The sequence below is a fragment of the Neodiprion lecontei genome, chromosome 1 (assembly GCF_021901455.1).
Source record: "Neodiprion lecontei isolate iyNeoLeco1 chromosome 1, iyNeoLeco1.1, whole genome shotgun sequence".
In the NCBI taxonomy this organism is placed as follows: domain Eukaryota; kingdom Metazoa; phylum Arthropoda; class Insecta; order Hymenoptera; family Diprionidae; genus Neodiprion; species Neodiprion lecontei.
In genome coordinates this window covers 27,310,729-27,336,653 of record NC_060260.1, presented here as the reverse complement: position 1 = coordinate 27,336,653, position 25,925 = coordinate 27,310,729, and the positions used below count along the sequence as shown (strand labels likewise).

General features: G+C 43.5%; 1 protein-coding gene across 3 annotated transcripts in view; it reads left to right on the top strand.

Moving 5' to 3' along the window:
* Window positions 1–25,925, top strand: part of LOC107226405 — a 63,814-nt gene that overhangs the window by 17,915 nt on the left and 19,974 nt on the right. For all 3 annotated transcript variants that reach the window (XM_046746317.1, XM_046746318.1, XM_046746316.1), the window contains exons 2-3: window positions 5,701–5,965; window positions 17,316–17,511. In XM_046746317.1, coding sequence (XP_046602273.1) covers window positions 5,753–5,965; window positions 17,316–17,511 — 409 coding nt within the window. In that variant the 5' untranslated portion in view covers window positions 5,701–5,752. The remainder of the gene's footprint in view (window positions 1–5,700; window positions 5,966–17,315; window positions 17,512–25,925) is intronic.

The window sequence follows — 25,925 nt, the reverse complement described above, 5'->3', positions numbered from 1 at the left end:
TTCCTGGGCTCTGGGTACGGGGCTGGAGAAGCTGCCTGGACGCGCGGCTCTACATCCGTGCAGCATAAGTTTGCCCGAGGCGATGATCTTGTAGCTAGTTTCTCGAGCAGCAAACTCGCACAAAGTGACTTTAGGCCACACCTGCAGAGTCACGGAGCACCGCTGAACATCCTCGGTGCAAGCTCATACCGCGAGGAGTTTTTTTATCTACGGGTATTATAGGTATCGTTTGCTTCACTCATTTCGCACACACGACGATCGCCCGTGATCCGTATCGCGTCACGTACGGACCTAAGTTTTCGGTAACAGGATAGTTGGCGCTCGTTTCATAGAACGATAGCCGAGGATGAATGTACCGTAGGATTTGCTCTATTATTATTCCCAGCAACGCGATGCTACACGTGTGTAAAATAATCCCTGCAAACCAGGCATCTACTGTAACGATTTTCTCTTGTCGGCGTATCTCGCGGTGATAATCATATCGCCGGGCACAGTGAGTCGTCGGTTTTGACACGTCGTGATTACGACTCACAAGTCGGCGGGTGCCCTCGTCTAGGCAAAAAGTACTGTTAATTCTCTCCTACGATTTCAAGACGCCGTGATCATTGTTCGTACCGCATAATATATGAGCTGCTGAGAGCAGTTCGCTCTGTGCATCGAATCGAGTAGAGGGTCGTACGTGGCGTGCAACGTGCTGGTTCGATCGCCACAAATCACCTTGCTGACAGTCGGAGAGATTTTCACCTAGCTGCAGTGCAGCATCCGGACAAAGGGGACGAGGTACCTGGCCCATGGGGCAATCGTGTGTCGGCCAAGTCAACTACTGGAACTCGTACCCTGGTACTCTGACTCTGTGCAAAGATTCTGGCCCCCGTACGTCATAAATGGTCTTTGAATGCCTGTTTGAGCGTGGAGAACACGTAGAGTCGATTTTGTGTTATGAAAGTTTGAGATCAAATTGAGATCAGCATTTTAGTCCGACATCATTCCGCCGCGTACGATCGGAACGTTTTCGAAAATGAGAAAAAAAAGAGGTGAAGTAAAAACACTTCTGGATTTCCGTTTGTTGCAGTGGACACGTAGAAGCACAGAAGGTGACCCTACGAAGAGAAACTTCCGAGTCGCGTATTGCCAACGTATAAAATTCACTTTCAATTCGATTTGTAAGTGCTGTAGCTGTAGTGCTTTAGCTGTATAATGAAAGTGAAAATAAATTGGCAACTCCGTTTTTCTTTCGTGTCCGCCTTGCACAAGTATTATATTAAATTGTACGTAAATCACCACGATTTTTAACCCGCTTCTTATGCGCACCTTCGACAATCATCAACGCGTAAATATCGATATATAACGTGGTTCAAATTTGATCGATAAATGTAGACACGGCTTCGATGATCGTCTTTTATTGAGAACTTCGAAAAGTTTCGTACGAATTTTTGACAACAGATTCGATTGCGTTATTGAGGCGAATGAATGCATCTGAGCCAAAAATTCTGAATAATGGACTAAATCAGTTGGTCAATTTTTGGATCATCCTATATGAACAGAATTCACGTGTGTCTCACCGCACGTAGATCAACGCATCGATTATTAAACACGGCTTAATGACAACCTGTAAGCATACTCGAGCAAGGCGTATAATTATAGATAAATTATACGAATCCGAAGGAAATTTTTACCGACGAGTCTATATACCCATTTGATTGATGAGGAAGTCGCAGCCATGGAACGATCACTGCGAGGCACTTGTCCGTGCAACGTGGCACAGAAATTGTCTTCACTTTGAGGTCATTAATTTTCAACTAAACTCGTGGGGGAAACTTGATCGCGGATAATATTCTGATCTATGGTCAGACCACGATTTTCTTCCCATTCCTTTTTCCCCCTTAATTCCCATCGCGCGACCTCAACGAGAATAACTTGACCGTCGTTATGCTAACGATAGGTTTATTCATCCCTGAAAGCAAAATGCACGTAGTTTAACCTTTCTCACAACGCTGCTGCACTTGACTTGAAATTGCGGCGATTATTCATACGTCAAAGCGTTAAGTTGTCACGTGCAATGGAAAACGTTTACCGTCGATATATTTATTCCTTTACACCGTTTTATTGGCTGCAGTTTACCGCGCTGACTGTTGAATGCATGGCCTCCGTGTCTAGGTGATTAGAAAATTGTGCACATTTCGCATATGATGTACAAGAATATTCGCCAAAAGTACACGGTCTGTTTAAAAGGGTTTAAAAAGATGAGACGATAGAGTTAATTCGACTCCCTACAATAATTATCTCAAGATGGAACGAATGAAAGAAATCGCGTACAGACTCCGAATTAAAACTGTTTATGGTTGAACTGTAAGTTTGATTCAGCGTTAAAAAATCTCGTTGAATAATACCAACATACAAGTATCATTATGATGTGAGGCTGCAGGCCACAAGGTTGCCAATCGTTTAATTAAAAACCATTTTCCTTAGGTAACAGAGAATTTACGATTGACAGCAGTGCGTACCTTACTTCGAAACCCCGATGCTACATTGTGTCCATCTTCGTCGTTAGACTCGTATAAACATAACTTAACTTTCAAACGATAGCTCACGTCGTTTCACGCCGTCACTTTAGCCAGACCGAAACTATTATCAGCGTTATTTTTCCCCCGAGGTATAGTTTGTTGCTGGTGAAATAAGCATGGGCAACAAACGATGCTCGGACTGCAGGGTACGAGACCACCCAGGCGTCGCTCTGACTTCCATTGCAAGGTTGTTGGCTTGCGTCCGCTATAACCAAGTCACTTATTACAGCTTCCCAGATCGCACTTTTCGATAAATCATCCGGCATGTACATCAAGCATACTGGTACTTTGTGCCTCGTGGTTGGAAGCTCGGCGTCACTTCCAACCATGGGTCATTCGTACCCTCAGCTCTGTCGCTCTTTCATCTTCCCATGAAAATGAAATTTCTCCATACACACACCGTGGAGCTTATCATCTCCTATCTGGAACGTCGCAGGTAGCTGTGGTTCGCTTTACTGTTGGTTAGAAAGGTCCACTGCACTTCGTTTTACGAGGCAAGGTGTTTGATTTATCTCCAAAGCGAATTTCCACCGTGTAAAAATCATCCCCTCAGCATTAGGGGACGCCCACTGGCTTAAAAGGCTCGCACTCAATCCTACGGGTCATTTTCTTGATTATCGTAAAGGATGGTAGATTACGCTAATAACAATGGTGTGCGCACGTGCAGACTCAGGGCTTGTAAATCACTCAGTCCTCCTTTCTTCTTCTTTTTCGTTCAACCCAATGTATATTCGGCTACCAATTTGACAGCACAATCGTCAATCGACTCCCGGAATACCCGCCATGCTTCCATCTACGGAGAAGTAATAACTGACCAGTCGTCACATTCTTCTGTTTCGGTTTGATTGAGATATTCATTGTCAACGCTGCAATTTTTCCGTCACATCACGGGTAACACGCAAACTGTACTCCTCGCTTTTAAAGTTTCCTGGAGTCTTAACGCTGGTAATAACTAACAATCACTAATAAATGGGTGCTGGCCGAAGCTTCTGTTTTACCGGACGTTACTGAATCCGTTGAACCACCTGCTTAGCCGTTTATTGATCACTTTTGACCACCCGTTGAATCCGCAGTTGAAATGAGTTCAATAAGCGATACGGTTTTCTGACACAGATCTGCATTTCGTAACAAGGGTCTCATGGTCAAAACCATTTTCTCGTGGTAGCTGTGTACATAAGGTATTGAAAAACTAGATAACAAACAACCAGAATGTATTATATGAGACGCTTATGAGTTGAGTTATTATTTACTCTGGTCATATTGACAGGTACCAAATATAAGAGACACACCGAGATTGTAGTGATTTGGAAATCTTCTTCTTCTTCTTCTTCCTGTTCGCCTTCCTCTGGCTTTCCTGGGATCTTATTACAGCCGGTATCCCTCTCCCTCGTACGAACTTGTGTGTACCTAGGTTGGCCCGCGAGCGAACTCACACATCCCATTTAGCGGCTTCCAGCCAGCTCTAGCCTCGACAACTTAATTGACGTGGCTGTCAGGCAAGTACGCATCTTTCTTCTCATTAGGCACCGCCTGCCTGCCGCCATGGCCGCGAATCAGTGTGAGTATAAAAAACGAATATTTCATTTCTCGTTCCTTCGGTTCATTCTGAAATGAAACTGTACGGTCTGATTACATCATTGACGATCAGAGATTAAACTCACGTCATTGCGTTTGGTTTTCTGTGTATACGATTCAAACCCGAATCTGTCAGACTTCAAAGCGGGTGATTCCTGTGCCGTAGCTGGTGCTCAAGATACACGTGAATCGGTGTAAACCGAGGTGCATAACCTGCTCTATCTCTATCTCTGAACCACTCTATACGACTAGCAACTAACGAGGAGAGGAAAAAATACGACCTGTGTTCTCGCTCCGTGGTGTGAACGTGGACCGAACTCCACCTTTCCCAAGATATACAAACGCCAAGCTGTTTATCAGCGCGCTGGGTGTTCGGTGTCCTACTTTTTCACCTGCGCATGCAGCTCTTATCTCGCCACTTGTTCCTCGGCACGGCGTTGTTCCCTCTTTCGATCGTTCCCGCATAATTTGGTAAGCATAGCGGTGCCCGGAGATAATCCTGACGGTTGACGACCAAGAAGAACCTCGTCCTTCTCACGGTGCCAGTGAATTCGATCATTCCATGTCGTTTCGTCGAGGCTGCGAGATAATCGCTCCGGCGGAACAGACGCTTTGCTAACTCACGGAGTCCTCCTGCACCCACTCAGCATTGTCCAGGTTATCATTATACCGTCGTTACAAGTTCTTGCTGACGCCGAAGATAAGCCAGGTTCCAGTCGCACTCAGAGGTAAAAACGAATCTCTGGATTTCGCTATCCGTACCTTACGAGCGACGCGTTGCGAGGAATTCAATAGTTGCATGCAATGCATTCAAATTGCCTGATCCCCAGCACGATGAAGGAACTTGTATTCCATCGGGAATGCAGGATGGACATGCCCGTAATTGTACATCGGCTTCGCGCAAATGCTGCCTGGTTATTGTTGCATGAACCGCGGTGCCACCCGACGTAGTCCCAGTTCCATGTTTGAGCTGTTCTCGTGCAGCCTTGAAAAGGTTGCGGAGAGTAATTCGATCGGCACAGTGTCACGGACACTGACCGTCACCACTGGCCAGTCGTCGAGTGAGTCAGTCGACAGGAAACCGTTTTTCCACACGCCGACAGAGCGACACTTCCGGTCGTACAGATCAGGCACAAGGTTCGTCGATTGCGGAATGGTCTTCGTGAAACGCCTCGATTGTCCCAAATCGAAATAATTCGGCACTCGAGATGACGCAAGGGTTATAATCCCGACAAAGAAGCCATTAGGAGGGTTATTCTTGCGCGCAGTTCGAGGAAGGGAAACTCAGACGCCTGCAGGCGGGTAACTCGATTAGATGATGAACAAGGCGGGGTTAGGACGGCCTTGATACAATATAACGTCGAACCTGTCACCGCCTGATGGCTCGCAGGAACCGACGCGCCACTTTACTCCCCAAAGATAAAGAGAATTACCAAAGTTTTTCGAGAAAGCTTTCTCCTCGCCGGAGTGGCTCGTGGTGGGAAATCTATTTCGTAGACAGGCGCGTCGCTGTCCCGACAACTTATCCCGATTATAATTTCCGATTTCACTTTTGTTCCAGGACCCATTATGCCGCCTCCTAATCCCTGGACCCGCTAGCTCGAGGCGCAAGGATGGCCTCGATGCTGGGGGATGGTTCGACTCATGGTGGTCCAGGACCGGCTCGGTGTCTCCTGCTCCTCCAGAGGAGTCTTGCAATCCAGCTGTCCAGGGGACCACCATCTCCAGTTCTCAACGCGGCACATCACGAGAGTCACAGAGACAGGCACAATGATCATCCGGCTAACGAGATGTGGATGTACGACAAGGGGTACAATCTGTTCCAGGTTAGTCCAAGTCCAACTCGCTTTTACGGTTTCAAATCTCTGGTAAATTATAGATAATTGCAGTGAGGGTGGATGGACAAACGGGCAATAGAACTGTCCAGCAGACCGTCAAGTACACGAGAGATAGACCAAAGATAACGCCTCTCGATAATGTAGACGTGGTATTTCCATGTAGGTTATGGGAGCAGGAAACAGCGACTCTCGGACGCGATTAAATCCTCTTCGATGTAACCCTGCTTAAAGCTTCTGAAACTACTCATTTTATGCGCAATGTTGATTTTTAAGCTTGTAGATCTTACGTAAACTATGCAGAATAATATCCCACTGAACGTAGGAAGACTGGCAAATTTCACAAGTGCCTTCAACTCGAGAAGCACTCCTTGGAGTTTGACCCCTATGCAAGAGAAGCACAATGTTCAAAATCTTTGCCGATCTCTCAAAGCAAAATAGGGGTTGAAGAGAGTACAACCCCTCTTCAAGGCAACGCTGAGCATCTGAATATTTAACAAAGCCTCTCGCCTTCGACCTGGTGACCTAGTCAACATATTTCTGGATCAAATCATCGGCTAAAACCGTACCCGTGAATAATGTACGTGTTTTGTATGAAACTTGGCTGTATTAAGTAACAAAAAGTTGCGAGCAATCGATATCGTTACATCGCCTATTCCTGAAACGACTTCTTTTGTCGACCTTGAAGCGAGTCATCTGTATACAATTCCACAAACTAATTCCCGTCACCTGCTCTCAGTTACGTAACCTAGGCTTATGTTCTTCGGTTATTCGTTACGTGCCCGTGTAGTATCGCGTACCTATTTCTGCAGTAAGAAAGGATCTCTTGATAATCTTTTCCTTCAATAAAGATAGCAATTACCTGCCTCCGCAGCTTTCTGCGCACACATAGATTGCCTCTGTACATATAGTCTTGTCTGGGTAAGAATTTTTTTTTTTTTTTTTGTTATCTCGGTTATAGGCGATACAGGCGATACACGCGAGTGCGTCTGGGGCTGACTCTAGTCTTGATCGAGATTACCAGTCTGCGGGAAAATTTGCAATGCAAATTGAGCCGGAGTAATTTCGCGACAGGTTGATCACTCGCCGTCGAAGGTACCTATAGTTAGAAAGTTCCGATTTTTTGACGGAAGATCCGTAGCTCGTCACTGCCTTTCGGAATTCTCGAAAAGGCTTCGATCAAGTTAGTTCTCGAATTTCGGTGGTCAGGTGGAATGATATTCCCGCGTTGATTCCTGCGTTTCTTCCGGTCGGTGATGCGAAATACGGGATCGATGGGGCACTTCGCTACGTTGTGCAAATGTAATAAAACGTTATCAGACGGTGGATTCCCCCTTTGGGCCTCGAGGCGAGAGAGCAAAGTTTGTTCAAGGGGAGTGAGCTTGCAGTTCGGCGTATGAGGAGGGTATGAGGAAGGAAGGAAGAAAGAGGGGCTTTGCTACGGCGTATTGCATGGGGTGTGCGGTTTGCTTCGCTGAACTGCAATCAGATATCCGGCGAATCGATATCCCGCTAACGAGAAGGATGCTATCGCCAACGCATTTTCCAAAATCACCCGGCTTTCCCCAATCCGCGATCTGTCCTTCCGCCCACCCGCTTTTTCCTGTCTACAGGAGCCCATGCCGTCTACCAAATCAAATTACTACATATCTAGAGACGTTAAATCTCGCTCGAAAAACTTTTCTTGCAGCGTCACGATTCGAGTTTCGGTCCAGTAGCTGAAATATTTCATTTCGATTTAATCAGGTCTCGAAATAAATAATTCACCACAATTGTCGATAATAGTCCATTGCGCGTTATCGTTGAGTATACATGCAACGTTCAAACCGCGCTCAGCGTGTTATTCAGAGAAAATTCGAGCAGTTAATAATTTTTCGCGCCGCGTGTTGAAACGACCAACGATGACGGCGGCGGCGTTGCGTTAATTAGCGAAGGGTTAATTGGCCGGAAATGACAGTGTCGTCGCTTCAATTCGAAAGACAAAGCGTACTTGCTTCTTCCCTTATATATTGGACGTTATCATGGGAAGGAATCGCTGTGACGATTCGCGTACATCGCATAACTCGGTAAATGGGATCGTTTAAAAACCGCACAAATGAAACTAATTTAAACGACGCATGATAGCCGTCTGACGCAGCCAACGCGAGAGAATGGTTTACACGCATTGCAGCGACGTAACGAATTTCACCTGATTTGAAAATATATTTAACCAGACTAGCTGCGCCACGTCTCGCAGTAAATGATTTACTTGTACGCAGGCAAAAATCCTCGCGATCGGCATTTCACACCCTCGAATAATGCAGATCCCCTATTGTTTTCTCCGGGGATACAATGCGGAGATATTCTCGATTTTAACAGGGATACAGATCACTCCCTTACTGGAACTGCACATTTGATAAAATTTACATATTTTTGCGCGATTCTTTTCATATAGCCGAAACTGATTTTGCATTAGCAAGAAAAGTATGAGATTCTCTTTAACGACTATACAGTTTTGTCGTTGACGTTATTCTGAGTGATATATCAAGTCCTGAATTCTTTATTATCTGTGATTTTGAAAAATTTCCCGAGTCAAGCTGCGCAGTAATTTTATCGACGTTCCACTTTCACGCAGCGTTATTATAGCAAGATCGATATCTGTGGTCGAGTTTGCGTAGGCGTATAAAAAATATACATGCAATCATTTATCTTTGTCGGGAAATTTGCAGTTTTTTGCTGATCACCATAAATTAAAAAAGATCGTAAATCAACTTTGCTGAGGTGAGAAAAGTCGTGGGAAGGTTCAACAGCCGGATCTGTGTATTTATTCACCGTCAGTCAAAGCAGCTTGCTCAAGTTCTTCACGTAGGATATTAAAAACGATGCACTATGCCAACTGAAATAAAATTTGATTTTCTAATTTCATTTAAAATACCAAATTACTTGCATGAGTCACCAGAAAACAATCGCAATAAACATGAATAAAACTCGAGATGCGTTCGATGTTTCGTAATCATTTTGACTTTTACACGGAAAAAGATGAAAGAGAATGAGAAGATTCTTCTGTAACCGGATTGAAAAATTCCCCGCAATGTAGCGTTTTTTCATTACATAATTCGGGTAAAACTTTTCTCCGTTAAGAGAATAATGTTACCGGTAGAAATCGGAACAATGATCAGCCTAATAATCTTCATTAATCCACGGCCCATTGTTCTCCGAGGCGATTGGGCAACGTCAGAGGCTGCAAATGCCTGCCGCATTTAGCGATTATCTTGAATTATTCTCTCATTATCCGTCAGTGTTAAAGTGTATTATCGAGCTGTTTCTTTATTCCGGTATAATCGTGAATCCACGGCAACGAACAAGCCGGAAAAATGTATGAATACATCGAGAGACGCCGGGCGTCGCGAACCATTTATCCGCTACTCGGGCGTTGCTTAAGTCCCTAGTGTAGAGCGCTTTCACTTGGCGCTATTTTAGTTTTATTGTCTGTTAACCATCTACGGTGTTCGTACATTAACCGGCGAGTACCTCAAAGCCGGTCTTTGAAGTTCTAATAAACAAAGATCAAACTGGAGATTAAAAGGTAGAGTGTGAAGAGCTACGGTCGTGATAAGATTCATTAATCAGCGCCGCCCGATTGAATCCACCAAAAATTCTATCCCCGTGGCAAGGAATACACAAGACGTGTATTATACTCGTCGGTAGAAAATTGACGGGTATATAATCACTACCGTTCAACTCAGGTGCAGTCGAGGAGCGAGGCTTCCAAGCGCACCTACTTAAATTTCCTTCTTGTTTTACGACCGTAATCCGCTTAACAGATACACCGTGTGCCTCTTTACTTTTTATCCGTTGTTCGACGGAAAAAATAACCCTTCAAGATTTCCTATAACTTACGCTTAACCACGCTCGCGCGTTCCGCGAGACTGTGAAAAGTTGCCTTTTACGATCTCATAGAACGCCGCGTTACAACCGCCTCGCCCTTCGGAGGGACGATTCTACGTACCGATGGTGCCATTTGCGCATTAGCATATAAATTATGTTATCATGATTTATGCTCGCAACGCGCTACGCAGACGGCGGACGAAGCGTTTCATACGTTCGGTACAATAAGGGCAGAAGCATATCTGGCGAATGTTTATCACGGGGTATATAGATATTTAGGTAACCGTCGGCGGTTGCGGTTCGGAATCTCTTTTCTCAGTTCCATTCTTTCCTTTGGATTTTTCGAATATTTCACAAGATGCGCGGAAAAATTTCACAAACTGGATCGGTCGGGTCAAAATTCACGAATTCCCGTCTAATTCACAGGTTGAATAATATGACACATTAGAAATTATTTAGTGCCACCAGAGAAAAAAATTAAAATAAGCAAAGCAAGCGTTCGAAAACAGGAATTGAAATGAATCAAGATAAATATTATCGCGACATTATCTCCGTATGATCAAGAAAATTTGTAATCGACGAGCTTTAATTCGAAGAACATTATATATTAATTTTCAAGAAATTATATTATCGTATCGTGATGATTTCCCATGCATAGAGAGAAAAACATTTTATGAGAAATTGTAAGCTTATCTAGTGCAGTTTTGCCATGAAAATAATGATGGTAATCATAAAATGGGGAATTCTGTACAACAAATCGTCAGTTACTCTGCACAAAAAACGTTGCATGCAAAAACAATACAGGTTGTAACTACTCGCATTATACATGTGTCTCTATACTTGCGCTTCATTTACGAACAGAATGTTTACTTAACAACTTGTTTATTCAAACTTATAATCATTTTGTCTGCGTGTTGAGGAAAAGTTTTTCAATGGAGTTCGAATCAATCAATTTCATTGTCAGTTTACATTACGAGCCCGCTTGTTCTAACATTTTTTCATTTACCAATTTTTCAACCGGACTGTACGCTTGACAGATCCTTTGAAGAATTTAACAGTGCGTGGGTGAAAAAAGCCCGAAATGAAAGAAAACCGCGAGCTGCAGATATTGCAGCAGAACTGTGCGACGTCACAGATATCTGTGCGATATCAATCACTTCGCGGCAAGGAAATGACCGTCCGCCGCTTCGTCAGTAAATCAAGTGGCTAGGTTACAATTTCTACGTGAAAGCGTATATTACAGGCCGTTAACGCGGACGCTGACTGTCTTATAATATTATCTCGAACGAGATCTTGAATGCAAATTTTTTCGAAACAACTATCCTCACTTACTAGCGCCAGATTAAGCGTGGCTTACTCGCTTCTCTGGTCACCATTTTGTTTTGTCACATTCGATAATTACTTTTACGCTCGGTGACTCTTTTATGCTCCTACGACGTAAATCTCACATGAAAGCGGACCGTTGAAAATATTCATCGAGGTGATAACAACGACTTGGATTCAGTCTGTGCGATTTCAGAACTTTACTCGTGAGCTCGGGTTCACTCTCCGAAAATGCCATCGGAACAAGTTTTGTGGATCACCCAATGAAGAGACATGGAAAGTCCAATTTCTGGCTAATTTCACTGTCTCACGACATGAATGCTCCCATTTTATCAAAAGCATCTGATAAACCCGTTTCTTACACTTTCTCATTTTCTTGACACCGGTAGAGTGGAAAACTAAATATATCAGGTTGTTTAAACCAGTATAACCCAAGTCTAGGTCGTAGGTGTGAAAGACAATGGATACTTCGGACTGCAGGGACAGTAGAAGTTTCTTTTTTCATTTCACTTTAAATAATACTTGCACTTCTTTACCAAGGCGGCTGAATTTCTGTCCTTGATAAAGTATTACGCCTGGGATTGGTGTCACGATTAATTGTAAAAAGAAGATACAGCGATACGAATATTTTCCGTAGTTTCTTTTTTTTTTTTTTTTTTTTACCGCAAATGTTTGAATTCTTCTAAAGAAATTATGAAAACTACAAAAGCTCCTAAGGTTTTTGATTCCTTATTCATCCCATTTACAAAAATATATTTGACTCACACTCAAGGTTGAAGTTTTCAGGATCAAGTGATGCAAATTTTTTTAAAACTGTAGCCTTTAAAAACTGATTCTGAAACTGCAAAATTTTTTCTCTTTTTCATGTCTGGTTACTACCAACGTCACAAATTTCGACTTCGCGAATTTCCAATCTTGCGGACAGCCAAAACAGTTGCTGCATCCCTGACCCGAAAGCCCGTCCGAGTTTTACTCACGGCTCTGGAAGATCCGTTAGAGAGGTCATTATTACTTCCATACGCGTCTCCTACTCGTTGGCCATGGTCTTCCTTAAGAGGAAACTTCCTTCAACCGTGGCGCCAATATCCGATTGTCGTGTCTCCAGCCGATGTTTCATCGAATGAAACAACACTCACAGGACGTTCTCGAGCGTCGATTAAACTGGACGTCTAATTGTATAAATTAGCCATAAGTACTTGGGAAAGTAACCCGCGTATATAAAGCTCTAGGATTCACTTGATTTGCACCTGGGAGAAAAGCTAACCGGGGTTACGGGATCTGCGGGACGTCGCAAACCCAGAGTACAATGCGTATAAACTGTGACTCGTAATTAGACTCATCTCTTCGAGACGATAGATCGAAAGTTAGGATATTTCATATCACCATGCAAGCCTGGGTTCATCAAGACACGTTCGTGATGCAGAACTTCTGCATTACAATTGTAGACTCGACAGCGCACTCGTAACGTTACAAGCAAAATTGAGCGAGGCACAACGGAAAGTGAAATCGCGTCCTGCGGTTCAACTTGGGTCGGAGTTCCCACTCCTCCGTGTCATAAGCAGTCTGAAGTCAACGAGGCTGGAAAAAAATTGAAAATGTAAAAGGGGGATGCTCGGTGTGATTGGGAGAAGGTGAAACGACGCGCAGTGCTCGAGCGGGTATTCCAGTTAAAAATATCGCCTTTCCATGGTCTGCAGTGACGACGCTTCACTGAGCATGAAGCACGAGACTACAGTGGTTCATTCTTCCCGAATTCACTCACGCGGTGGTCCTTAATTGATATCCAATTGTTTTGATGGTCGATAGAGATACGGAAGTTTTGGTAATGGATGATTAGCATCAACGCTCGGTGAAATTAGGCAAAACGGAATTGACGCTGGATTGTATATTACGGCCGTTTCACAAGGACCACTTTGTTTTTTCACTTCATTTTTACACACATGTCTGAGGCTGTTTGGAATTTTACACTTACTTTAACGACCCGGCTCTGCTTTTCGCTTTCGCGCATCGCATTTTTCGGACATGAACGAAAGGCTGTACCTTTGCAGTTTTCGAAAATGTTAGCGATGAATTCTGCGACGCAACCATCATTTGATGTGTTTACCGTTGAGGATCTTCCAAGCCGAGTTGTTCACGTCTGGCGCGTGACGGAACAAAGATTCGTTCTTGTTATCGGAACGTGCGGGTAGCCTACGTGAATGGAAAAACGCAGATGACAGCGGTTTTATATTCATGTTATTCTATCACGGCGTCTGTCGCCTGTCACCGAGTGCGAAAAACGAAAATGAGTGGAAAAAAGAGATGGATAAAAAATACAACGGAATAGATTTACGGCACGCGTGAGTAGGTAGGTATTTCTTACTAAGACTAAACCTCCAAGCCTTCAACTGCGTTTCTTCGTGGAGTTTCGATGTTCACCTTCTCAACGCTGTGCATTATTTTCGAAGAAGACGAACGACTAAAGGATATAACCGCAGCGACATTGTCTCGATTCGAAATCGCGGTGTTAATTTTTTTTCAACCCGCAAGTGCTGATCGGAATAATTATATCCTCAAGTACCTTGAATCCATCCGTCTGCATTCGACCTTTCTACACGGACTCGCAACGGACAAAAGCGTCCAATTTACGATAATAAATTAGATTGAAGTAATTATCGGTGATCATTTGCCCAGAACGGAGTTCTACTACACACTGTTTGTTGTACTCGTGATATTCGTGTCCGTTCGCAACTGAGACGTTGTATAATGTATATTTGGAACAAGTGTCAGCTGTGTGTACCGGACGTCTAGTTTAGCATCGATTCTAAGGCTGTTCGATCGCTGATCCCGATTCAGTCGTTCACCAGGAGAATTCCAACGCGCAATATCGACATCCAATATTTCGAATCACCACAATGCCTCCATTGCAGTATTCATCGCTTTGAAATCGGTATATTTTTTCCTCACTTTAATTTTAGAACAGACTAACGTGACGTGACCAGAATGCCGATGAGTTTAGTGTTGTGTCGGTGAACAGAGCAGGAGATTCTTACTTCGGTTCAGGTCACTGATCCGAGTAAGCGAGTCGGAATGCATGATGCGGAATACATCTTTCTGCTTTTGCTCGACGGATTTCGTCAATTCTGGGCCACTGAAATGTCGAAGGATTTGCTTTTCACTGCACAAGTTATTTGCTTTGGTAGCTCTTACGCCGGATGAATAGCTTCACGGCGATGAAATTTTATCGATAACTACGCAAGGTCAAAACTCCACTTTGCACTCGGAGTTAGGGTGAAAAATGTCCCGTCCATAGCAGCCGACGCGAAATTACAGCTTGACTGGAGCCGCCGAGGTGCGACGTAAGTGCCCGTTGAATTGAAAATGCTTCGAACGAATGCGAGAAGAGGGAAAGTTAAGGCACAGGGTCTATCCGAGCTGGCAGTACTGCCGGTAACACGATTTTTTCAAACGGGGTTTTTGAAAAGCACCCAAAATTGTTGAAAACATTTAAACATTCTTCCAAAGCACAGACATGACACTAACGGAGGCACTCGATTATTTTTTTTTCACTTCCATTCACTCATTTTAGACTTCGACTTAGGATTCTCCAAGTGCTGACTGTTTTCTTAAGACAAAATTCCGTTCAAACAATTCCTTAGTGATGGTACCGGGTTTTTTCATGTTTCACGTTCCGTTCCAGCTGTGAATATATTTTTAATACTTTTCCTTGAAACGTTTTCAACTTCGGTGTACAATGTTTCGCGTATTCTAAAACTTGACCGAAGAGTCTGAAGACTAAAAACAATATACAATTCAAATAAAAAAGTAACCGCAAACATTCCTCGCTTGCTAACGGAAATATCAAAAATATTGATTACCTCATCAGCTGTGCTGCTAAAATTCAGCCGCGTATTTACTACTTTCTATTTCTTTTTTTTTTTTTTGTTTTTTTATTCTTCACTACCCAGCTCAGTGCGAGTCATGGAACGAGAAATGCCCGACCGGTATCGCATAAAGCCGGTGAGATTTAATCCACGGTAAATTCTTGCTGTCACGTATCGACCAGAATCGTGACGTAGTCACGCGTTCCTCGTGTACGCGCTAATTAAACAAAGGTTTAATCAACAAGTGGAAAATTAATCCGAGTAGTCTGTCTCTGCGGCACCGCCGCCGTAAATCAATTAACTATTCTACCGGCCACTCTACCTTGTAGCAGATCCCCTATCGGTGGGGTTCACATCGACGAACGATCGAGCGACAACTTCGACGTTAATCAGACCGCGCGCAGGGCGGTACGATTCCCATAAATTCCGTCAATTTCGAATCACCGTGAAAGATTCGTGGAACTCGAATAACAGAATTTGTAAACTGATGTCTTCCAATCACCTTCGAATCGTGGAATCAAGAATTGCGAGAAGAATTTGGGAAATTCCCCAGCGTACGGGAAAAGAAGAGTGTGAAAAATTGGTAGCCCGTGTTACGGACAGTGGCGATAAATCTGGCAATCAATAGGAAATTCTCGCTAATTCAGTGCCTACTTGAGGGAACCACCCGCCCAAGGGATCGACAACTTTTATCGAGGCTGGGCTGCATGGAAGGGCGTTCGTTTATGGTCTATTGTCTGGCCGAGCTTCGCCCCACATCGAGGGGTTGAAAATCTCGCGGGGAAAGTCGAATAGCTCATGAAGCTAAGTAAGCTTCCTCACCCTCGGGCACTAAACACTTACTGGCGCCGACATATTTCATTCGATAACTCAGGCTAGACTTCTCGGCCGTCTCGGTGATTCTCTTTTTGTAACCGCCTCAAGGCGTGTGGCGAAAATATCCCCGACATTTCGACGAGGAAGAGGAGAAAAAAAGAAGTAAAAAAGACTTGGAATTTGTTTCGCTGCCTGGAATAATACAACCGTGATTCGTGACTCGCAATTTGGCTAAAACCTGCTGCATAGGCGCTTTCGAACACGTAATTTGATTTTCATTGCCCAGTTTGCTTCTCAATATTTTTCAAGTTACGAATCACCTTTCTCAACGAGAATAGAATATTTTGACGAATATATCACAGTACGATTTTTTTTAAAGATATTTTAGCCTTCATTCTTTCACGAAACACGATTAACGTAATAAATCAGATAAATGTAAAAGTCCGTTGAATTTCGACGAAAAACACTGCGTATAACTCGCCATCGAGATTCGAAGGTTTGAATATTTTTCAAAACGAATTCGAGAGCTTCGACCAGTTTTACAATATTGTGCGCAACTTATTCAGTGCACGAAGGATCTAAAATTCAGGCAGTTGTCGATCCTTTTTTTCAAGTTCGCGGTTTTTACTTAGATATGTACTTGATTGTAATGGCTTACGTACTTTACAACGTACAGGTATTCAAAACTATTAAGAAATCCAAAATCTTGAAACACCGTTTGGCAAAAGACTACGTTAATTTATAGTAAGTAACATAAGTAAATCATTTTCAGTGATCGTTTGAAACAGCGAACATACGTTATTTTTCGAGCTTGCGAATGTAATATTCATACAAGCAGCTTGGCTAAATAAATCCTCCCGAGAATAGTGACTTACGTGTAATAGAATTTCCGGATGAACAAGACTTCTTTTGTTGCCCCGATTTTTTCCGTGAATTTTGATGTTTGAGAACATAGAATTTACGAATAAAATCATGACTATTAGATTGGCTGTAATTTTTGTGTTATTGTAATATTGTAAGAAGGGGGATCGTTTCTAACATAATCATAATTTTGCTCGTAAATTCTTCGTTCTCAAACATCAAAACTCAGGGAAAAAATCAGGGGAATAAAAAAATTTTATTTCTTGTCAAGCTGTGTGTTATTTTTTTGATAAACGATAGATATTTCAAAAAAAAATCGATCTTTCCATCTAAATATCGCTTTTTTCAGTCACGCATGAAAATATCGATCAAATAAATAACTAGAGCTAATTTCGAAGAACTTCACTGGATCCTAGGATCGTTGACATTAAATCTTACGAACACCACACCAATATCAAGGGCAACAAAACCACTGTTTGTGTAATCAATAAAAATAAAAAAATACACTGACCTGTGTAATCAATGAAAAAATTAAAAAAAATTTGAATCCGTGAACACAAAGTGTCGTGCTCGTTTTGATGTTAAGATATTTTCCTTTTTGTGGATTGCAGAGCTTCTTGGAAGCGAATTCCAAGTGCTGGTGGAACGCAGCCCTGGTCGACGCGGCGCGTCAGCTTCGGTACAAGGGCCACGTATCCCCGGGGGTGCTCGTCGTGGGAGGGCCTCCCTGCGCTCTCGAAGTACTACGAGCTGCTTGGGCCCGCAACGTTCTACGGCCGCCCGCTGATCACGCCATAACTTGCCTTGGTAAGTTCATTTCATTCCGGTCGATCAAATCTACCTCATGTATATGAGAACGCACGTGCATTCAGCAGGCGAAGCACTTCGCGGTGGGAACGACGTACTTGCAGGGATTTTCGAACTGTTTTCGTATTCCTCGGAAACTGAAAACTTGCCAGAATATTATTCTGGAAGGAATGTAAATTGTTGAAATTTTTTAAATTGACGATCCGACTTGTTGTTGGAGTCGTTTCTTTTTCTTTTTCATATCAACTATAAATACTATACATCGTGTGCAATTTTCTTTGTTCCGCGTAAGAGGTTGGAAACCATGGCAACTAAATTTTCAAAACTAAAGTCTCGAGTGTGAAATTTCTTTTCTTGGTAACATCAATTACAACTCAAAAATAGGTTGATTATGTTTAGTTGACTGATAAGAATCTTGTGACGATTCGATTTCTTGACAAGGTCTGCAAAAAATATTAAATATTTACGTTGGGTTTTCATTGATCCACGTCTCACGTTAACGATACCCATGAGAAAACTATCCAACACATTCGCAAACATCAAAGTCTTCAAGGTAAATAGGGAGAAGAAGGAAAGAAGAACGGACTGGCATAATCAGCAATAAATTGTTCTGTTTAGTGATGCACTTGGGGTCGAGGTAGAAACCGTAATAGCAGTAACTTGACTCCTGAAATTTTTATGACACCAAAGCCCCGCCCCCAACGTCAGCAACAACGCTAATAGTACACAGGCTAGCCTCTCTCGACTTTGTTGCAGTCACAAGATCCGCTGGCATTACGAGTGTTCATATTTTATGGCCAATCCGTGCAGGTGGGCAAAGTCGCGTTACAGCTTCGTGTGAATCTGCGCCTCTTTTCTCTTTGCGGTTATACGCTGATTGCAGGGATCGAAATCACTGCGTTGAATGATGAGCGTAAAACCGATCGGCAATCGGATTCGTTTCTCGACGCAATGCCGCCTTCGATCTTATACATATATTGTATATACATATATGTATACATATATATATATATATACATCTTCCCCTGGACGAGAGGCTGCAGCTGGCTCGTCGAGTTATCGCTGGTGGCCATCCGGCGCACCGCTTAGCTAGCGTATTATCACCTCGCCTCGGCACCGATAAGGCCCAAGATGCTGACACAATGTTAACCGGGTACCTATTTCTTATCGGAGAGCCCAGAGAAACGCGGCTGCAATTCCTGGGCGTCAGCCGGGACTTTATGTGCGAATCCTGGGTCGCGAAACGGGAATACGCAACGGCTTGTAGAAATACCGAGTATGTATGCTAATTTCTTGGAACCTCTATTTGGAAGAATGTAAAGTCTGTACCTGCACGTGCGCAATGGATAGTTTAGTTGATACAGCTGTGGCAGTGTCGGAAGAAAAATTCTACATTTACCGGTATTCTAAAAGTCAATTTTTGCAAAATTCAGTTTATTTTTCATTTGCTAATTGTAGCTTGGGCCAAATAATCGAAAGTCGAAAATTTTCTCGCCAAAGACCTTAAAAATTCATCGTCAATTTCTTTCACAACTACTCGAAACGATTTGTGTAAACATTGTTTTCTTTTCGGTATAGAAAATTACACCCGTGTAGGGTACATTTAATTGTTGAAGAAAATTTCTGCTGCCAAAAGAACCAGAGATGTGTATATTTTTACAAAAAAGAAAAAAAAAAAAAAAAAAAAGAAAACAAGGAACAACGAGAAAAAAAACTACCGTAGGTATTTCACGGAAAAGAAAAACTTTCCAAATCATGTCGTTGATTGTCTTTGAACTTTCGGGAAAAGTGCTTTATGGATATTTTTCAAAACGCCATTGGCAATTCATTTGCAGCTGCGAAACGAGAAAAGCGTGACAAAAGTAGGCAGGTGTAAAACGAGCTTAAGGTTCAATCGCCGAAGAGGCGAGGCCGACCGCTGCCGACTTGTTGGTTGAGATAATTTGCATATATATGGACAACGGATTTGTAGCTTCACCGAGTTGGCCAAGGTATTCGCACAATTGCACAGAGCGTTTATTCTGCGTTTATCCGTCGGCTTGCTCGGTATTTTTTTTTTTCACTTATCACCCTTTTCTGCCGGTATCGTTCCTTTTCCTTTCCGCGAAAGCTCGAGTTCACCGTCTGCTTATAATAGCTGACAAATTTGTAGACAAATGTTAATGCCGACGAACGAGAAGAACGATCGTTTCGCTGAATCCGTCTATTTCAATTTCGCGACAACGCGTCCGCGAAACATGCATCCGTCGGTATATCTGCAGACCAATGGACGCACCTTTCACACGTTTCGCATCGGTAGCAGGACCACAGCCGGTAGGAATTTAATCTGTTTTACTAGGCAGGCAATGAATCAATCGCGACAAGACAGTAGCGGCATTCCGAGGGCGTTTGTATTATGCAACGTCTACATTGAGAGACGCGGCTAGGGCTGGCGCGTGCCAAACGGAGACACGCTTCGGAATAATCTCTTTGTACGGTGATCGCGTATGAGCCTGTATTTGACGTATCGCATACACCTGGTCTCTTATTGGCCAGCGAGAGGAGCTCGAGTGTGACCAGAAATGCCGTTTTATACTTTCTATCCGCTTCGCTGACTCGGAAATTGATGAATTCCCAAGATATTAATATGGCACGTACGTACAATGTATAATACCTACACGCATGCAGAGTTCGTAAACCCATGTGTGCGATCAACGAGTGTAATTCTCTTTCGGTACGGATATCGTGTTTCGATCGATCTCGCAACGATCCATTCTTTGCCATCGTGGTGTGTACTCCGCGTGATTTCGCCATGAAACATTAAAGCTCGGCCACCGAGATGATTGCCTGAAAAGATTACAAGAACTTTAATGCAGGAAGCAGAAAAACCCGCGCACATCACCGGACGCCATGAAATACATTGTCGTTACTTTTCAGTCCGCGTATTGGCAAAGATCGACAATCGTCAGTTTTCAACTCACGGCACCGGCGTTCGATTCAAGAGGTTTCATCATCGGTCCAAATGACCAAAGACGTAATATGCTTGAGCGAAGGTTCAAGGCTTCCAAACATTTCTCACTACCGCATCGACAGTTGACTCACAAGTAATGTTTATAGCAGTCGAGTCACGGGGTCATGTTCTCGACGACTTGGGCAGGAAAGGTGAGTGCCGTATGGAAATAGGTATACCAACGTGCATTTGTCCGCACCAAGTGTAAATCCACTTTGCATTGTTCAACACGAGTTCTGACACTGACCTTTGAGCCCGGTTCGCAGACGTTGTTCACGACTTAGGAGCGACGTTGTGGAAGTACGGTCTCTCCTTCGGCGCACCATCTCGCGTTTGAAAGTGTCCTGCCCTCGTTACATAGGCGAACGCGTGCATCCAGCCAGCTAATAATAATTACCTAGGTCAGATCTGAGATCCTCTATCAAATGTGCGGTGAGGCCTCTGAGTGGGACACTGTGAGCGGGGCCTAGGGCAATCCACGCGGTGTAGCCAAGCATAAGGTCACTCTCTCACGACACTCCGCGGATGCTTGACAATTCTGCAATTTCTGTATTAAAACCAGCAAAGCGGATTGATAAAACGCGAGCTAAACATACCTTTCGCAATTTTTTCATTTACTCGATAGACCGGGATAAAGAGGACAAGCACTTCGTAGGTAAAAACAATCGAGGATCGGCGTTGGAAGGATCCTGCTCGAGTGCCTGTACTACTCGAGGGCGCTTGAAGAGTCACCATTCTTCGCCTAGTTCCACGGCGATTGTATCTGGAGTTGGATACGACGTGAATGCTTCAACGTCGAACTCGAGTGTTCCGGCTGTTTGTATGAAATGGAGAGCCTTGTCTGTGTGACGATGATAAAAGAAAAAGGTCAAAGAAAGTTGATATGTTATGTATTCTCCTCGACCTCGGTCCAAGGGTTAGTCCCTTGAATTTTACTCGGTTCACTAAGGTGCATAATTTTCAGAGATCTACGGTCTTTATCTTGATTCACTAATTTTAAATACTCAAAAGTTGATAGACTTGACTGTGGGAAATGATTGTCAATTCATCGAGGAAAAAGATATGACTACTTGTTCAACAAAGAGTATGCATCGATGACCCATACTGGAGCAGCAGATGATTGAAAACCACGTTTTCTACTCTGTTCTCTGAATCCGACTTAGCTAATATTCATGGTGTATGTATGCAGAGCAATGATACGCGGTGTAATATGTAACAAGAACCTTTTAAGTCGTTTCATTGAATTTTTAAACGGGATAAAAGCTGGGTTGAAATTCCATTGATGCCTTCGTGCGTTGAGGCAGCGGCGCTAATTGTGTTTCTGAATCGTGCTAAACCCATTGATTAAACAAGCCAAGGCGGTCTACCGCGTCGAATGAAGTTATTAACTAAATCAATGATTATTTAAGACCGGTAGTTCATACACGCCTTTCTAAAGACCGATCATTAAACCGAGCTGCAGTTATAGTCGAGCGCCTCGGTAGGCGGTGGCAGTCTCAATCTGAGCGAAATACTCACGTTGTAAACGCACACGCGCACACGTCTTCCTGAGCTGTGTAAAATTGTGAGTATAATAGCAAGACAGAGATAGTTGGAGAGCTCATGAATTAAGCTTATGAAACCGAATCGAGACACTCCTATAACAGCCTCGGAATTTGGTTTCCCTTCCTTATGCACTCTTCAAGTCATGCGCGACACGCGTGTGGGCTTCACAGTAGTTTAACGTGATTTCTTAGATCATACAAGATAGGCGAGCATTCCTATGACTGAGCCTGCCTCCACGCCAATAGGTAATGGCAGTCGCTTTGCAACATCGCAGTTTTGCCAAATCACCTTTAACCGACGGTGTGACACCTCTGACCTTTGATTCGCCAGTCCCGTACGAATGGGATGAAGTCAGAGGACAAACTTTTCAGATGAAACAATGCTGGTCTGGCCACGGTCCGCAATTAACATGCCTCGAATCGACGGTCCGCACCTCGCGGACTTTTTATCCTCTCAAGACATATCGCGGTAGACCTCGGATCGGCGAATAGCAAAACTGTAATTCGATGTGACAACTAGGAAGTATCGAGATCCAAAGATAACAGTTTTGATATCGCAGATCTGTCGAGATAATTATACGTACGTGCGACTTTAACGTGACGTTTTGCCGCGCTCTCTGCCACCAATTCTGATGGGTACCAGATCCAAGCTGGTTGCAAAACCGGGGTTCCAATCGCCAAACTGATTTGATAATCATTGGGTTGTACCCAATGGATTATGACTAACCATGCCTGATCCGGAGAGAACGCAGAGTCGTGCAGAGTTACGGTAAACGATCAGAGTCCCTCCTGGGAACTGGGGCTGGATGTGGACTGCACCAGATAAAGTCGAAGCGATGGGCGCGTCAATCCGTAGCCTGGTTTCGACTGCATCGTTATCGATACTATGCAGTTCCCTACTCTCTATAGAATCGGAAAATGTGCGTTGAAAAAATTGGAGAAGTTTCGAGTGTCATCATAGGCTTTTTGAAATGAGAACAGAGTGCTCAATTCTTGACGGTTGCGATCATAAGTGAGAAGATCTCTCCGACGTACGTTCGATCAATTAGAATACAGTATAAATGTGCGGAGATTGAGTTTGTGTGGGAAAACTTTCCAAGATTTAATTCAACGCCGGAAGGTTGGAGCCTCTCCTCCGGTGCGAGAGTGCGTGACTTGGCCGAAAGTGAGTGAAGGCGGGTGAATTTCGCGCGGTTTGCGTGTTTTTCCTTTCGAACGACATAAAACACCGGAGAAGCAGTGCTGCACCCAATCAGCCAATTAGGTTTGCTAATGACATTTGCCGTTGGTAAAAACGCGATACTCGAGAGTAGCTGTACGTAAGGTATACATTATGTGGGCACGTTATCTTTCTTAGCCCCGAGGATTACAATATTCCTTAGAGAGTCGGATCGTATCTCTACATCCACTGCTTACGTAAATCACGGGGAATTCCTTTCTGTCCATCTTCAAGGTATTACAGTCGTGACGGAAGCTGGAGTCCAGTTCTACTGAGTCACTCCGCGGTATTAATTCTCTCCCACGAAAATATCCGGCGAAAGTCTGACGTCACGTATCCATCAGTCCCATTCCTCTTCGTGCCCACCACTGTCATGTGACGACAATTGTTCAATTGGACCGTATTTCGCCGGTCGAAACAGCACCCGTACGATTGCTCGAAGCTTCGAGCTGCGCGCGGACACACAATGCTCAGAGGAAATCGCCGAAGCAATTCCTCAACGTGGGTGAAGACCTGCACTTGGTGTGAACGCAGTCCTTCCTCGACGCCTAGGCAATGCGATTGTTGTTTCTTTTCCTCTCCGGAGCTTCGCTACGTCGCCGCGTCGTTCCCGATGTCCATAGATCACCGCGAAATCTCTGTCGTGAATCTCGAGGATGCATAATCTCTGCCTCCGTGTAGATTACATTATCTATTATCTCTGGGAGTCGCACGCTGAGAATACACTAAGGTGTTTTTATTTCTTTCGCGGCTTAGCCGTGCTGGGGATAAAAAGGAAGTGTAGCCTATTCACCTCGGCTGGACTCACCGTTTCAGCAACGGGTTGGTGGAGGGTTTGTTTCGTTATACGTGAACCTGCAGGACGTTATGCTTTTCATGCCTTTCACTGTCCAAACTGAAGTTAACTGAAGTGCAGCGAAGTGAATTAAGGTGGATGCCCCCTCGAGCCACTATCTCACGATATTCTCATCAATCAAACTCGGAACATGCCTCTATCTCGTATTGTTACAAACTGTCTCGTTTCGTTCTTCATTCTTCTTATTATTCAATACGCTCGGACGCTGTTTTCGATCATGGCATTGAGGTCAGTGATTCCGATGGCTCAACTATTACGTAATTTTCATCGGTTACGAATTCGACGGATTAGGCCTGGCCTTTGCGTCCGTGATTTAACGACGTGATCAAGGATCTGGAACACGCTCGATCACAAAATCTATACATACTTCATATCTTTTTCGTGTTGTTTGATTAATGCCCGTCATTTTGGTCACTAAGTCACCGAGAGTTTCTCTTTGGCGGGCGCCATCGTAATTCCGATTGTGACCCATAAAACCAGTTCCGTAATCACTCGTGAAATGAAAAAATACGGACGCACAGCTGTTTTCGGGATTCCTATCCTTGGTCGAGGCACATAATACATACTTCGATATTGGTTCTAACCACCGATTTCTGCCTCGCGAAATTACCCGTGAAATTGATCGAAAACATTTTTAAAAAAACCACCGGCTTCAACTTCGTCTCAAGGTGTTTTTTTCAAGATACGTTTCACAACTGACAAAATAATGAGAAAATAGAGTTTGTAACGATAAATACGAAAACGAAGAGACTCTCGTACGCGGACTGGTTGCAGCTTACGTCAAGGATTAAATTTTGCATTAGCATAAATTTCAGGAGGATATCAGCGCCCCGTAATCTTCAGAGATCAGAGCCGAGCGTATATCGAAGATACTGGACCACTCTTCGGCAAAGAGTAAAAAAAAAAAAGAAAAAAAAGACGTACGTGTCGTTGGCTCGTTTGACAAACTGGGACCGGTCGCAAGACGACGGGAACAAATATACAAACCAACCAGTCTACCTGCCTTCTCCTTGCAGGTGATAAATATAATTTAGCGTATGTACCTTGCCTGTTCGGCACACCTTCTCTCGACCGTTTCCGTGCGTATTTGCTAATTTCTTGCGTGGGCTGTGATCTCATTGTTATGTCAGGGCATTAAGAAAACTATTACCTCATCTCCGATGTCGAATTACTATTTCACATGGCCCGAACTCGGCGTGTACCGCATTTTTTTATTTCTTTCCATTTTTTTTTTTTTTTTACTGCTTCTTACCATACATTTTCAATTTTTGTTTCTATTTTTAACGCTTCTATTCGTGTTGCGCTATTCAAACTACAATGAACAATAAGAAATGAGATGGATGAATAACCGTAGAGCCTTGAATCGAAGCGCTTCCGCATCGCGGGTTATGATCTCACGGCAATTTGTTATAAGGACAAATAAATTTTGTTCGATGAAATATTACCTCGCTTTAGTCAAAATAATCCCTGTAATCGATCGAAGTATCTTTTCTTCGAAGAAGGAAAAAAAAACTGTTATCAGCGGTAGAGGACAATTGAATCGATTGAAATCCGATTGTGGGTACATATACGTACTTATTTTATTTTTTTGTTTATTTATACTTTTTCGATCCTTGTTGTTGCTGCAAACGCCATCAACAGGTTTGTTTTCTCGTCCCGGTGTTATGTACATGAATAACGGCTCGCTTCACTGTCGGCAACTTGCTGAATCACGGATAAAATTTATTACTTTCTTGGAGTGCACTGTACATCGTGAACGGATTGCGTGATAGGTGAGATTATCGCCGGTCGCAGGTGAGGGAATTG